Source organism: Cuculus canorus, chromosome 5 (assembly GCF_017976375.1).
Source record: "Cuculus canorus isolate bCucCan1 chromosome 5, bCucCan1.pri, whole genome shotgun sequence".
Classification (NCBI taxonomy): domain Eukaryota; kingdom Metazoa; phylum Chordata; class Aves; order Cuculiformes; family Cuculidae; genus Cuculus; species Cuculus canorus.
The window spans coordinates 48,664,064-48,677,935 of NC_071405.1; the positions used below are offsets into that span (position 1 = coordinate 48,664,064).

Below are 13,872 nucleotides of genomic sequence, written 5' to 3' on the forward strand. Positions count from 1 at the left end.
CTTGTAGGATTATTCTCTTAAATCGTATATATTATAGAACACTACAAGACTATAGCTTCTGCAGTACAGCTTCTGCACTTGTATCCAGAAGGAGTAGTCTTACATGGCATATCAATAAACTTCTCTCTTTCAGGCCATTGTCATGAGAAAAATCCAGATGGCCATCATGACAAGGAGAAATACTTTGATGACCACCATGAGTCAGTTACAACAGTGGCAGAAGGACACTATGAGGGAGATATGGAAGTCCTTACTGAGAGCTCAGCAAGCGATCCCTCCTTCTTAAGACTGGAAAGTAAGTCAGCCTTACAAAATCAGTGATGGCAAATGAATTGATTTCTAGATTTTTCAGCAATTCTGTCTTCCTTTCTCCAAGGAACTACTTTCCTCCACCTCAATTTGTTAAGTGACAAGTAACCCTTAAAACTGTTTTCATCCTGTTCACTGTTCTTCTCCAAGTCTAACTTCAAAATGCATTAAATCAAAAAATGAGATCAAGGTTTAGATGCTTTCCAAGCTGAAGGGTATAGTTTCTTGCAAGACTACAAACACATGATGGTCATACCTCAGTGAATTCTGTATCAGCTGTGCCACACAGAAAGGAAGAAAAACATTGTCTATGGTTAAAGTACAGAGCACTCTATTCAGTGTTTAATGCACATGTGTAGAAAAAAGGCACAACCTGTTTACTCCCTCAAATAGGCAGAATTCTCTTCGGGAAAGAAGCAGATGAAAGTGGTCTAGAGGTGTTGATTTTTGAAGCAAGAGTTGATGCTTCTTTGTAGTGGGGAAATTTGCACTCTCCAGTCGCCCTCTCCGTTTCCAGTGTGCAGTGAGTAGTCAGCGATATTTGGTTTGTGCAAGGGGAAAAGTCAGGCCACAGGAAAAAAAAACCTTTTTATACTATTTGCGGAAGCAGTAGGAAGAGAATTTTTGAAGTTTTTGTGGTATTCCCTCTTAGATGTAGTCACTGCAGAAAGCAACGGTTCAGAAGGAATGGAGAGGTTAGAAGATGATCAGATGTCTGAAGAGATGCTGGCTTTGGTGGATGAGTTTGAAAACTCTTGGTCTCAGGAAGCTTTTGAAGGGGCACTGGAGGTAAAAGGTCGTCGGATGGACTTGCAGGGAATCAGAGTCCTAAAGAAGGGATCTCAGGATGGACTGGCTGCCTCCTGTTTTGGGGACTGTGGTGATGATGATGAAGCTGAATGGGTAAGTTTGGATGAGTCTACGTAAGTCCTGTACCAACTTACTATTGTGGAGGAGGGAAAGATGAAGCTAGTTCAGGGGCTTAATAGTGGAATATATGTAGGAACTTCCCCTGTGCACCTAAAAGAGGTGATTCACGGCTTGTTTGAAACAAACAAGTAGTTTCAATCCATCTTCTAAAGGAAAGACCTCCACATTGCTAAAACTAGCATCAATTAGTCTGGAGAAAAGGAGACTGAGGGGAGGCCTTAACCACCCTCTACAACTACCTGAAAGGAGGTTGTAGTGAGGTGTCTTTCTCTTCTGACAAGTAAGAAGTGATACAATGAAAGGAAATGGCCTCAGGTTGTGCCAGGGGAGATTCAGATTGGATATTAGGAAAAATTTCTTCTGAAAGGGTTGTCAGGCACTGGAACAGACTGCCTGGGTAAATACTTGAGTCACCATCCCTGGACGTATTTAAAAGACATGTAGACATGGTGTTTAGCAATGTGGTCTACTGGTGGACTTGGCAGTGTTAGGTTTATGGTTCCAACCTAAATGATTCTATGATCATAGTCTTGATTATCAGCAGCAAGAGCTTAGGTGTTGAATGATGCCGAGTGCCTTAAGACTTGCTTGCAATTACAAAGGAGAAAAGTTTCTAACCAGGAGTTCCAATTAGCATGAAGACAAATATCTGTTGTCATCAAGCTACAAACAAAATATATAGTGAAAAATGCGTCTCAGTTGTCTAGCAGTTAAATTGGTTTTATGTTGGAGATTGAAGCTGTGTACTTCATTTGTGTGGTATGATGCAATGAAAGTGAGCAGGCTTAGAATGAACCCATTAGAGTTGAGATGGGAAAGGAGGAAGGGAGAAGGATCTCGTCTGTAACATCTTTGAAACGAAACTGACTCTTTGGGCTAAAACACAGCTACAAGTGTATTAGAACTGATGACATTCATGGTGTTTCATACTGTTAATCCTGACAATACTATTCTTTTGGTAGATCACTTTTCAGGTCAAACGTTTAAAGAAACCCAAAGCTGAAAGCTTGGATCTCCAGGACCCAGTTGGGAGAAACGGGGAAGAAGGGACTGATGGACAAAATGAAAACTTTTACCAAACTGCCCTGGAGATCAGTGGACCAAAGATACCTTCTCCTGGACCCATAGGTAAGCTCCTGCTTCTAGGGAAAGCAAGTCATTTGCAGCTTTTGCATCACTCTGGTTTATCTCCTTTGCAGCTTTTATGTTACACTAGTTAATTACCATAAACATGCATCACAAAGACTGCATAGTGAAATATACCGTCTAGATGAGTTTGTGGAAAAATTGGACATCTCTTCCATCTGCACCTACGTCATGAAGTGCAGCGTAATTTTGTTTGCTGAAGGAAAACTACCCAGCTAATTCCCATAACTTTCTGGGGATGAGGTGGTAAGAGTGGAGAATGGAAGAGGTATGTATTGTGAGTAGAAGTAGTGAAAGAGAGGGGATTTTTTAATGATCTTTTTCTTAAACTAACTTCTCTGCTCATTAAGTTTTAATCAGATGAGAGACATCCCTTTGGGGACACATGCAGGATGAAAGCTTGAATTGATTACTAACTAAACATAAGACACAACTCAAAACCAAAAGGCAGAAAACTTCATCTAAAAAAGATAGAATTAAAAAAATAAATGTTCTGCTGTAATTGGCTAGGTGACGTTATGAGAGAAAATTTAGAGGCTATCTTTCAGAAGGCTGGAGTTACTGAAGAGCAGAGTTTTGCACGAACATAGATAAGGTGGTTTGGAGATGGAGTTTCTGGTATTTGAGTAACAGGAACTGGAGAGTGCAGGGTAGTTCTGCTCGTGTGGTGAGGTGGACAGAAATCATTAGCACATGACTGCTTGGGATGAAGCTCAGACTTGCCGGAATCTAATGATGCCAAAGAAGAGAACCAAAATAACTGGCCCCCTTACTCTTTTTTTTTTACCTTGATTTCAATGGAGGTGAAACTTTTTATTTCGTAGGACTGATGTGTAAGTAAGGATGGGTTCTCCCATACATTTTAGTCCTTGGCAATTTGATGACCTAGCAAGTGATTTCACTTTTTCAAGGCTTTTACATTTAAGCTTTAAGAAACTTTTTTTTTTTACCAACTGACAAATGTAACTTATTGAATTAAACATTTAAATAGAAGGGAGGGATTACGTGAAAACAGACTATCATTTATGAGCACACATCTGTCCTTTCTTTGATGTATCTTTTCTCCCCTGAGCTACTTTTGTGGCTTTATTACATAGCATCCCTCAATTGTAAAGTAGCTATCTTCCTAATGCTTCTGTGAGGCAGGGTCTACTGACATCCTCTTTACAAGATCTAAATCATCAAAAGTTTAAGTAATACATTGGAGGTCACCTAGGGAGTTCCGTGTAGGACGGGGAAGTGACGCTAGCTGTCCTGTGTTTGTCTGCCTCTCAGACTACTGAACTATCTCTGTGTGGTGTTTCTGTACCTCTCACTATCTTTTGCCTTTCTTGCAAATAACTCGCAATTGACTAGTTCACAGTGGTGGTGATGAGAACTGATCATTCTCCTCTGAAGTTTCCCAGTGTTTCTCAAAGTTAATTTTCCTTTAATCAGAATACTTTACAAAAGATGTGGTATTGCAGACTTCATCATTATTTTGCAAAATTACACTGAAGAATTTACTAAACCTTGGATAGGAAGTAGGATTTGCATCCAAATGGGCAAAATTTCAGGTAGCTAGAAATAAATACTGAAATACTGCCTACATAGCTGATGCAATAGGCTGGCATGTTGTTAAACTTGGCTTCTTATTGTGCAAATATACAGTGATTTTTTCTTATGTTCCAAACAGTCTGGATGTTTCTGATATGAGAGTGAAAAGTTTCCTAACAATTAACACAAGCTGGATTCCTAGGACTTGGTACAACATCCACCAAATGTAAAGGAAGGATTTCAGTAGGCTTTGGCTCAAATGTAAAGATGAGGTTCTTGTTTCTCCCATTGATATATATGTTCACATAAAGCAAATTGCTTATCCTTCCCCTGTCTGTCAACTTCTCTGCAAAATGGGAGGCCTGAGAGTGTAATTTCTCAGTAGTTTCAGAAATGTTGCTATCTTGAGAGTAAGAATGCAGTAAAAGCCACTGTCTGTTTTAAACAATATTAATTAATAAGAAACAGCAGTATTTTTCACTTCGGATTGTCAGAAGGTGGAGCAATCAACTTTTAGTGTTTTTTACTGAAGCTGCAATAAATGATGAGTTGCATATGAACTTTCTTTAAGGACATTTAAGTAGAGAAATTACCTGTAAACAAGAGTGATGCATGTTCTTAGCATGTAGCCATTGAAAAAGTGTATTGAAACAAGTTTTAAAACTCCACTTCCTAATACGTCTTCCCTAAGATCTGGTTCTATCTTTGTATCCCACAAAGTTCCGTTCAGTCCATTTAGGTTAAATAAACCTGGCTGCAGGACTGTGACTTTTATAATGTATGGAATGTATCCACTGATATAAAGTATTTTGTAAATTGTTGTACTGAAGTAGAATGTCTTTCTGCTTCCAGACATTTCTAGTATTTTTTTTTTCCTTTCTGAAGGAAAAAGGCGTGACTACCGTAGCCTTGGCTGGCCAAGTCCTGATGAATGCCTGAAACTGCGCAGGGTAGAGCTTACAACTGTAGCCAGCACATGGCTTGCTGTTTCTGCTAAAAACATTGAGTAAGTATCTTGTATATGAACCTTAAATATGTTACTTACTCAAAGCAAGACAGTTACATGGCCTTCAGTGTGTATGAACCAAAGATTTTCACAGTCTTCAAAGTAAGAAAGAACTGCCAGGATTTCAAAGAAGTGTGAAAACATTATGTGGTATTTCATCAATAGACTTGCAAAGAAAAGTGGAAGTTCAGAGAGAACGTCCAGTTTCTTTTGCTTCTTGAACTACTCAAATGAGATTCTACCAGGTATTCTGGGTAGTTTACACTCAATAGAGAACTTCATAATGACTCTTCTGTTTTTCTCTAGTGACTGATTCAACTTATTTTATGATGTTTGTAGTATTACAGAACACATTGATTTTGCCACGCAGCTGCAAGAACCAGCCATGGAGCCCCTTTGTAACCCGAATCTACCAGCCAGTATGCATACTTTGGACCACCTGCAAGGTGTCTCTAGTCGAGCCAGCTTGCATTACACTGGAGAAAGTCAACTGAAAGAGGTATGCCAAAGTTGAAGGCTGTCACACAAAAATGGCTGTGCTGTGGCATATTCAAGGTTCATTTAGGTCAGTGCTCATTTAGCTCCAGAAGTGACCTTCAGAGAGTCTGTGCCTGGATATACTATAAGAACAATGTAAGCTGAAAGCGATGTTTTACCAGAATGTTTTCCCATGCTATCTATGATCTGGCCTGAGGGAAATACTAAAACACCATTAGTGTCTTTGTATTACAACTCTTGATGGATAAATTAGTAAAAGAAAATTCCAACTGACCATGCATAAATTTCCACCATTCTTAGTATTCTGTGTGATCATACAGCTAGTTTTAACTCAAGGTAGATAGTGATGTTTAGGTTGGAACAGGTTACAGCATTTGTTAAAAAGCTGGAGAAAAAAGCAACCAATAAGTGAAGGACATTTCTTACCAGGTTCCAGCACTTGTTCTTCCTCTTCCACAGGTGCTACAGAATCTTGGCAAAGACCAGTACTCACCACAGTCATTGGAACAAGTTGGTACTCGAATAGCCAAAGCTTTGGAAAAGGTACGCATAAGTAAGAAAAATAGGCTTTACCACTCATGACTGACGTGGTGGTCAATCGAATCTCAAACTGTTTGTCTGAAATCCCAGTCAAGGAACATATTAGCACTTGAACCAGGGATTTATGTCTATTCTGCTTCTGTAACGCTCTCACAGGTATTTTGTTGAGCTGTATCCTGTGCTTACACTATCAAGTGTCTTGCGTATCTCTCTACTAAACTCTAGGCTTTTCAAATTTCTCAATGTTTCTAATTGTGTCGTGAGCAGTGTTGTAGGTTGTTGATATATATTAAACTATTTGAACAGTTCTCAGCCCTCATTTTCTTTTTGTGCTATTTTGACTTTGAGCTTACAGAAAATTGTCACACTCCTGTCATGCAGTGGTCAGACAGCTGACAGGCAGGAGCTTCCTCCCTTCTCTGCCTACTTCCTTTTACTTTATGCAGTGTCAGGCTGAGATGTCAGGTGCATTCAGGCAGACTTGTGGCACCATGTGCAAGGCTGCAGTTCCTATTCCCCCCAGAGAAAGCCAAGCTTCCTAGCTAGATTAAGGCTGCTAAGAACTGAAGTTCAGCTGAGGTTCTTAGGAGGAGATGACTAGGGGCATCATTTTCCCAGGATCTACCAGGAATTGTTAAATGTTTACAGCTAGTGGGAAAGATATCCCAAAGTCCTATGGAAAAGAGGGCTCAGCCAAAACAGTTTGGTGCCTTTAAACTATTCTACTGAAAGCCATCTAAGGAACTTACTGTGCTGTGAAACTGAAGGCAATATAAATATAGCTTTGTCATTCCCAGAAAGTAAAGATGTTACTTTTATGCTTGTGTTACAAGATTTAGTTTCTTTTCACTTTAGATGTATGCTGACTTTTTCTCTTAAACGCTGCAGTTCCTCCTGCAGACAAGCTTTATCCAAAGAAACTGAAAATCTAGTACTGGGACTAGAAACAGAATTCCCAGTAAGGCTAGATGTGTTGGAAATAAAATGCAGTTCTATCTACCAGTCTCATTCAGTATTCACAAGAGCTAATCAAACAAATCAAGATGGCTACTTATCTAATTGCTTATATGAGCATAAACATTCATTTACTGTATCTGAGTCCACATAATTCAAGCACATAGTATTTTCCTGTCTAACACGTGATATGGGAAGTCAGCCAGCTAGAGGCACCAAACTTAATCAGCTAGACTTGTCAGACATCTGCTCTGAGCTGCATCCTTTGCTTACAAGTCTAATCAGCTAACTTAGCAAAATTTTTTCTTTATGTTGGTTGATGTGTATACACATCTAGATGCTCAGCATCAGACAGCTGGTTAGAAGCTGTTGTGAATGCTGAAGCTGTTGCTGTTTTAAGCTATTTTGCTGCTGTTCCTTTCGTAAGAATATTATTGGAAATCTCATTTAGCTGGCTATTGCCTATATATATGGTGTTAGATAAACTTTTTGCTGCTTTGAAATAGTGTAGTGCTATTTTTAGGTGTAACATCTTCTAACTCAATATATCAAGTAAATTTGAAGCGTGAAAGACAGGAAGACTGTTCACTAAAGGTGTTTACATGACTGGGTTTTGTGTTCTTCTTTTGCCAGAATCAGACTTCATGGGTCCTCTCTAGCATGGCAGCTCTCTACTGGAGGGTGAAAGGCCAAGGAAAGAAGGCAATTGATTGCTTACGGCAAGCATTGCACTATGCACCCCATCACATGAAGGTGTGTACAAGTGTGCTGACTATTCAGACAAAATAATGTTACAATAGAGTTTTCACAGACTATTGGTAAGGCCAACAAGGCATATCAGGCGTCTGTAATATATGAGATATTGGCTAGTTGTGGTGTAACCCCAACACTTTCACCACTTTTTTGGTGTGGACTGTCTCATTTTAAAAAATAATGATTAGAAAAGACAACTGAAAGAGGTTTAGTGGAATTTCCTGCAGTTCAATGGGTTTGACTCCTCTCTGGGCACTGAGAGCTTGAATTTGCCCTGCCTTTAAAACTTCAGCAGCCTAAGATGTGGGGACTATTTTCTGTTTGTGGTTTTAAAGGGGGAAAGAGGTGATATCTAAACAAAGAACTTAAATATTTAAATCCTAAGCATTGGGGTTGTGAATCTTAGCTGGGCACTAGCGCCTGACTTTGTGCAGCAGTTCTGTGCTTTACTCTAAGCTGGGCAGTATCTGAGTCACAGAATGACCTGAGTTGGAAGGGACCCACAAGGATCATTGAGTCCAACACCTATCCCTGTGTAGGACAACCCCATGTGTCTGAGGACATTGTCCAAATGCTACTTGAGTATTGTTAGGCTTGGCATCATGACTACTTCTGTGGGGAGCCTATTCTACCATCCTCTGAGTGAAGAACTTTTTCCTAATATCCAACCTAAACCTCCCCTGGTACATCTTCCTGCCATTCCCTTGGGTCCTGCCGTTGGTCACCAGAGAGATCAGCTCCTCCTCCTTCCCTTGTGAGGAAGTAGTAAAGTGCTATGAGGTCCCCCCTCAGTCTCCTCCAGGCTCAACAAAACAAGTGACTTCAGCCATGCCTCCTGCACCTTCTCCTCTAGACCTTTCACCAACTTTGTGGCCCTCCTCTGGGCACTCTCCAGTAGCTTGACATCCTTTTTATATTGCAGCACCCCAAACTGAATGTAATACTCAAGAAAGGGCTGCACCAGTGCAGAACAGAGCAAAACAATCACCTCCCTTGACCGTGCTTGATGCACCCCAGGAAACAGTTGGCCCTCTTGGCTGCCAGGGCACACTGTTGGCTCATGTCCAACTTGCCATCAACCAGAACCCCCAGTACTTTGGATATAATCTTCTGTTCAGTGTTGCAGTTGACTGAAGTGCTTTGTACTCTTCACCTTGCCACGTGATACACTGGATGTGGTAATGCCTGTTCTTACACACCCAGATTGCCTTTGCAAACTGATAAATGCAGTATAGATTCTTCACTCAGCATTGCAGATTTCACTTTGGAACCTGAACAACAAATTGTGAAGCACTGCAAAATGTATACTCCTTTTGAGTCTTGGTCTTAAATCCTTCTCTGAAAATCAAGCGACAAAGTAGTTTATGCTCTCAGGATGTTAAGAGGATTTAGCTGTTAACAGTAGAAATGCCTCGGCTCAGAAATGCACAACCTATGTATGTCCCCTATAATTCTTTCTCTTTGCACTTGCCCTTTTAAAACAAGGTTGGAGCCAAGACTGAAGTCAACAAGCTCTTCCTTATTTTCCTGTCTTTCTATGTAACTGGGAATGGTTCCTCAGAAATGGCACCCTTAACTGTGTGACTTGGGAAGGTCAGAGTATGGATTGCAGACTACAGTTTGGCAAGATTATGCTGTAGTAGTGCTGTTTTGTAGAAATGTGATATAATGTTGCTTGGGACTGGCTGGTTCTCTGAGTTTGTGCCTTGTTTTTATCCTCTGTACTGAAGCTGCCTCCAGAGAAAACTGTGAGTCTTGTTTGTAAAGATACAGCTGCAGCTTGAACTCAGTAACAGTTACCACTGAGTAAACAGCCATTTAACATGTTAGTTTATGCTCCTCTGGTTTTATGCACTTTGACTACTTTCTCTTGCCTTTTCTCATGTAAATAAAAGGAAATTAATTTTCCTGTGAGGTTCTTTTGGGATTCTGACTTCCATAAAACCTGCTTTGCAAACATGAATGACTTACCTACCAAAGGTACTCCTTGCCTTGTCAAGGTCAAGGAGGCAGGGATCAAATACCTCCAAAATTTTTTATTGTCCTGTTGAGGGCACCTAAGACTTGCTTACTAATTAGTATTTTGTCCCGTGAAGGTGTGAAGCCCAGCTCTCAAGACAGTCTGTTCTGTCAGAGCTCAACATTTTTGTCAGTCACACAAGGTCACAAAATATGTGATAAAATAGGTCTTACTCATCACTTTCCAAGTCACCAGATAGTTGAGTGGGCAGTAACCAAGAGAGCGGCCAAGCGGTGGAGTCTTCTCTTGTATCTTGCTGATCCTGGGATAGTTTCAAAGGAAAGATCTTCACTGTTTTATCACTTGCTTTTCTTTTCCAGGATGTACCACTAATAAGCCTAGCAAACATCTTCCATAACGCAAAACTCTGGAATGATGCCATCATTGTGGCTACCATGGCAGTGGAAATAGCACCACACTTTGTGGTTAATCATTTCACACTGGCAAATGTCTACGTAGCAATGGTGAGTGTGCTGTCATGCAGTTATACCATGTCTTGCATGTGTGTAATATATTAAAAAAATAATATCACAAATAATTTTGGAGAAGCAGCATTCAAGAAACAGAGGTAAAATCAACAAGAAAGAATTTTTTTTGAATACCAAAACTCTTATTACTCTTTTAACTTTTATTACTCATACACTGTTTGAAGGCCAACATTTTTATAAGCTGGCATTAGAATGCTGTCTGCAAAGCTTTGTTAAGACAGTAGTAAGCAATTGATAATTTTGGTTGGCTGCCCATCTAAACACAGGATATTTTTGTAGTACTGGAAATCAATGATTAAATAGGGTCTCTATCCTGAAGAGCTGATCTTAGCATAATAAGTAAAACCTAGTTCACAGTTGCAATAAACAAACACAAGGGAAGTTGAATTTCAATATCTAGATTATCAACACCCAAAATAATTCACAGATTTAACTCAAATTTCTTAATACTGTCTATATATATTCTAATGTGCAATTTAGCTTTCAGTGCTTACTCTGAACACAAAATGTTCGTTCCTTTTATCATACTAATGCTGTATTGGTTATTGTGCGTTTCATCTTTATCTTTAACAGGGCTAGTATATTTGAAAGGTAAAAGAGGCACCGCTAAACTAAGATGTAGTTAATATATACATCTGTGTCAAAAGCATTTTCAATTACATATGTTCTTATGAATTCCTGCCACTTTTTAGCACTTGTCATAGATTTCTCTTTAATGTTTGGCTCCTGTGGTTGAGGGGATCACAGAGATAACAAGGCAAGTTGAGCAGATAATCATGTGTTGTGGCTATCAGGGTTGAGAAGAGTTGAAAAGCACAGTACTGTCAAAAGCACAATGGAAACAAACTGAGGAAAGGCATGACTTTGTTCTATTAAGCTATTACTTCTGACAGTTGTTTGAAAGAAATGAAGTAGAATTTTGATGCTTGAGTTGCCAATGTCTTTTTAAAGTTAGCACAGTGCCTAAGGATAACTTCATTCTCCCTGAATCCAAGAGAGATCTCAATGAAGCCCCTTATTTGTTGTATGAAATGATTGTGGCAACAGGAGGAAATTTATCTTGTGGATCAAGTCTACTAACCTAAGAACAAGTTAGTTTATTTACGTCATATTTAACCTGTATTTGAGAGCTGACTCTGACCAACAGGTCATGCTAATTAATAGTATAGCATTATAGAGGCCAAGGTTCCTTTATTTGCAAAACTTTTGAGTATGTTGCCTTACAAAGGGGCAACAGTTGGGCACATTAAGGACTGAGAACTTTGGATGGTATAGAAACTATTGATGTGAGAATCTAAAGGAACATCAAAATAATATCAGATCACAGCAAATGTAAATTAATAAATCTAAAAATGGAAATATCTGATTCTCGTTTTCATTGCGTGTTGTCAGTGCTCCCACAAACTAAACCAGGACTTTCTATGCAATTACTGTTGAAAATGTATTAAAATACACTTTTTTTAAAGATCAAAACTTGACAACTGGCATTGATCTAGTTAGCGTGGCTAGAAATTAATATTTTCTCTACGGGACAATAAAGTTACTGAGAAAAGGAACTTAGAGAACAAAACTAATTTCGAAAGTGACTTAAAAACCAGAATGTTTTGAGTCTTTTCCTCTGTTGTTTTGTTTCTAATACACTGTTGGGTGTTGGCATGCTTTCTAGTTAATAAAAAAGTGGAGTGGCATAGGTAATTAAATTTCAGCTGCATAAAAATAGATGTTATTTCATCATGAATGCTTCTTACTACCATTCTGGAATCTAGCTTACCAATTGAAATTGTCTAGCTACAGCATGCTCTTCAAGTTTTGTATATTTGTTGGTTTGGGTTTTTTTTTTTACTTTGAGTAATCTTTTAAAAATAGTTTCAAGTTGTTTCTAAAAATGCTGGCTTTTCAGCGAAGTTGATGTTATTGCACTGTCCAGGATTTTAAAACTTTGATCTATATAAATTCGGACTGAAATCTGTTTTTTAAAAGTTATTTTTACAGCAAGAATATTAGGATCTACTATGAAAAGGAAAAGGCGAGAGCATTGTCAATAATGCTCAGCAGTGATTTGACTCTCTTCCATGGATTATGCAGAATTGAATTGTTAGCCCAAGAATTATCAGAGTTATTTGGTGGAGGGTGAGAAAAAATCTAAACTATAAGGACTGGTTCAGTTACTTTTGTGCATACCATACTACTTGATTTCTTAGAATGGGAAAGGCATAGAAAATGTGTTTACTGTTTTTTAGAATCTGACTCTTTGTAATCTTTCTTTCTGTACAGGAAGAGTTTGAAAAGGCAATGAAATGGTATGAGTCAACACTAAAACTTCAGCCAGAGTTTGCCCCAGCAAAGAATCGAATCCGTACCATTCAGTGTCATTTACTTATGAAAAAAGAGCGACAGTCTCCTTAGAGATCAGCGTCTTTCTCTTTTTTAAAAAATGTCATTGTTCTCTATTCTGCTTTTAAGTGTGCTTAGTTAAATTGATGAATCAAAAATTTTAACACAACTTTTAAAAAGAGATGGGATTTGGATCGAGGGTTCTTTTATTTTTTTCTCAAAGATAGGAGCATCTTTGGAAAATATATTTCACAGACCATAATTTTAAAACATCCGTGTAAATATTAAACCAAGAAACTTCCATGAGTCCATGACCACCTGTACAAGGACTCGGGCATTGTTAGTTTAATGCTCAGATTGGCATCAGCATCCAAAATAACTTGCTTCGTGTCTTATAACCTAAGTCAATGGAAATGCAAAGCACACATCCATACCAAGTAGTAAGAAGAGAGAGAATCAGCAATTCATCCATGTGAAACTCATGCTTTGTCCAGTCTTCTTCACTCCATACCATGTTACCTGCTTTTATGGAAGGAGAGGGATGGGATTTAAAATGTTTTTTATAAACATTAAGAACACCAAGCATTTTTTTGAATTGTTTATTTCTGTTGGAGGATGAAGAGGAAATGAGGCGGGAGGAACAGCAGGACACTAAAGTCAAAGTGGGTTTTGATCTTACTTCCAGAAAAGTCGAGTCACTAAAAATCCCAATAAGATGTCCTATATTCGTCTATATATTCATAGCCCTCTGCCTCCCTGGTTGAGTAAATGGTTGATTTACTAATTCTTTATTCGCTGTATTTTTAGCCATTTCAGAATAAGGTGCAAGTTAAAGCTCACTCTGAGCCATACTTTCAGCTGCCGAGGAGGAAGAGGGGAGGCAGTGTCAAGGTATCATCAGGAAATAAGTCAGGTGGAAGATTTCCAAATCTGTTCTCTCTTTTGTTGGTGGAGGACACGATTCTCCAGACATTGTTGAATCAACAAGGGCACATATTTGAAATAAAATAAGTTGTTTATGAAGAAAACACAGCTTCTCCTCTAATCCTTGTGTCATGCGCCGTTTGCAAGATTCTAGGCTTGAGGAGCTACCTACAATCTTTACTCTGGAGCAGACAGAGCTGGGAGGCAGGAAGGCCTTTAACATTGCTGATTAGACAGTTATTTTCTGCGTATCCCTGGAAAATTTCCTGTACCTCAGTGCCTGACTCCTTTTCCGTGGCAAACGGCAATAAGGGAAAGTTAAATCAGCTGTCTGTCATGTAATCTACCCTTCAGCTTTTACTGTCAAACATATTTCTTAGTGACTCTTTTTAAAGAACTAACCATGTTTATGAACTTGCTCTTCTTTTTTTCCC

At 38.9% G+C, this 13,872-nt stretch overlaps 1 protein-coding gene across 3 annotated transcripts in view; it reads left to right on the plus strand.

Moving 5' to 3' along the window:
• Nucleotides 1–13,527, plus strand: part of TTC17 (tetratricopeptide repeat domain 17) — a 57,484-nt gene extending 43,957 nt beyond the window's left edge. For all 3 annotated transcript variants that reach the window (XM_054066655.1, XM_054066653.1, XM_054066654.1), the window contains 9 exons: nucleotides 134–295; nucleotides 962–1,212; nucleotides 2,202–2,367; nucleotides 4,807–4,927; nucleotides 5,267–5,426; nucleotides 5,885–5,968; nucleotides 7,553–7,672; nucleotides 10,013–10,156; nucleotides 12,455–13,527. In XM_054066655.1, the coding sequence (XP_053922630.1) occupies nucleotides 134–295; nucleotides 962–1,212; nucleotides 2,202–2,367; nucleotides 4,807–4,927; nucleotides 5,267–5,426; nucleotides 5,885–5,968; nucleotides 7,553–7,672; nucleotides 10,013–10,156; nucleotides 12,455–12,586 (1,340 nt within the window). In that variant the 3' untranslated portion in view covers nucleotides 12,587–13,527. The remainder of the gene's footprint in view (nucleotides 1–133; nucleotides 296–961; nucleotides 1,213–2,201; nucleotides 2,368–4,806; nucleotides 4,928–5,266; nucleotides 5,427–5,884; nucleotides 5,969–7,552; nucleotides 7,673–10,012; nucleotides 10,157–12,454) is intronic.
• The last annotated feature ends 345 nt before the right edge of the window (nucleotides 13,528–13,872 follow it).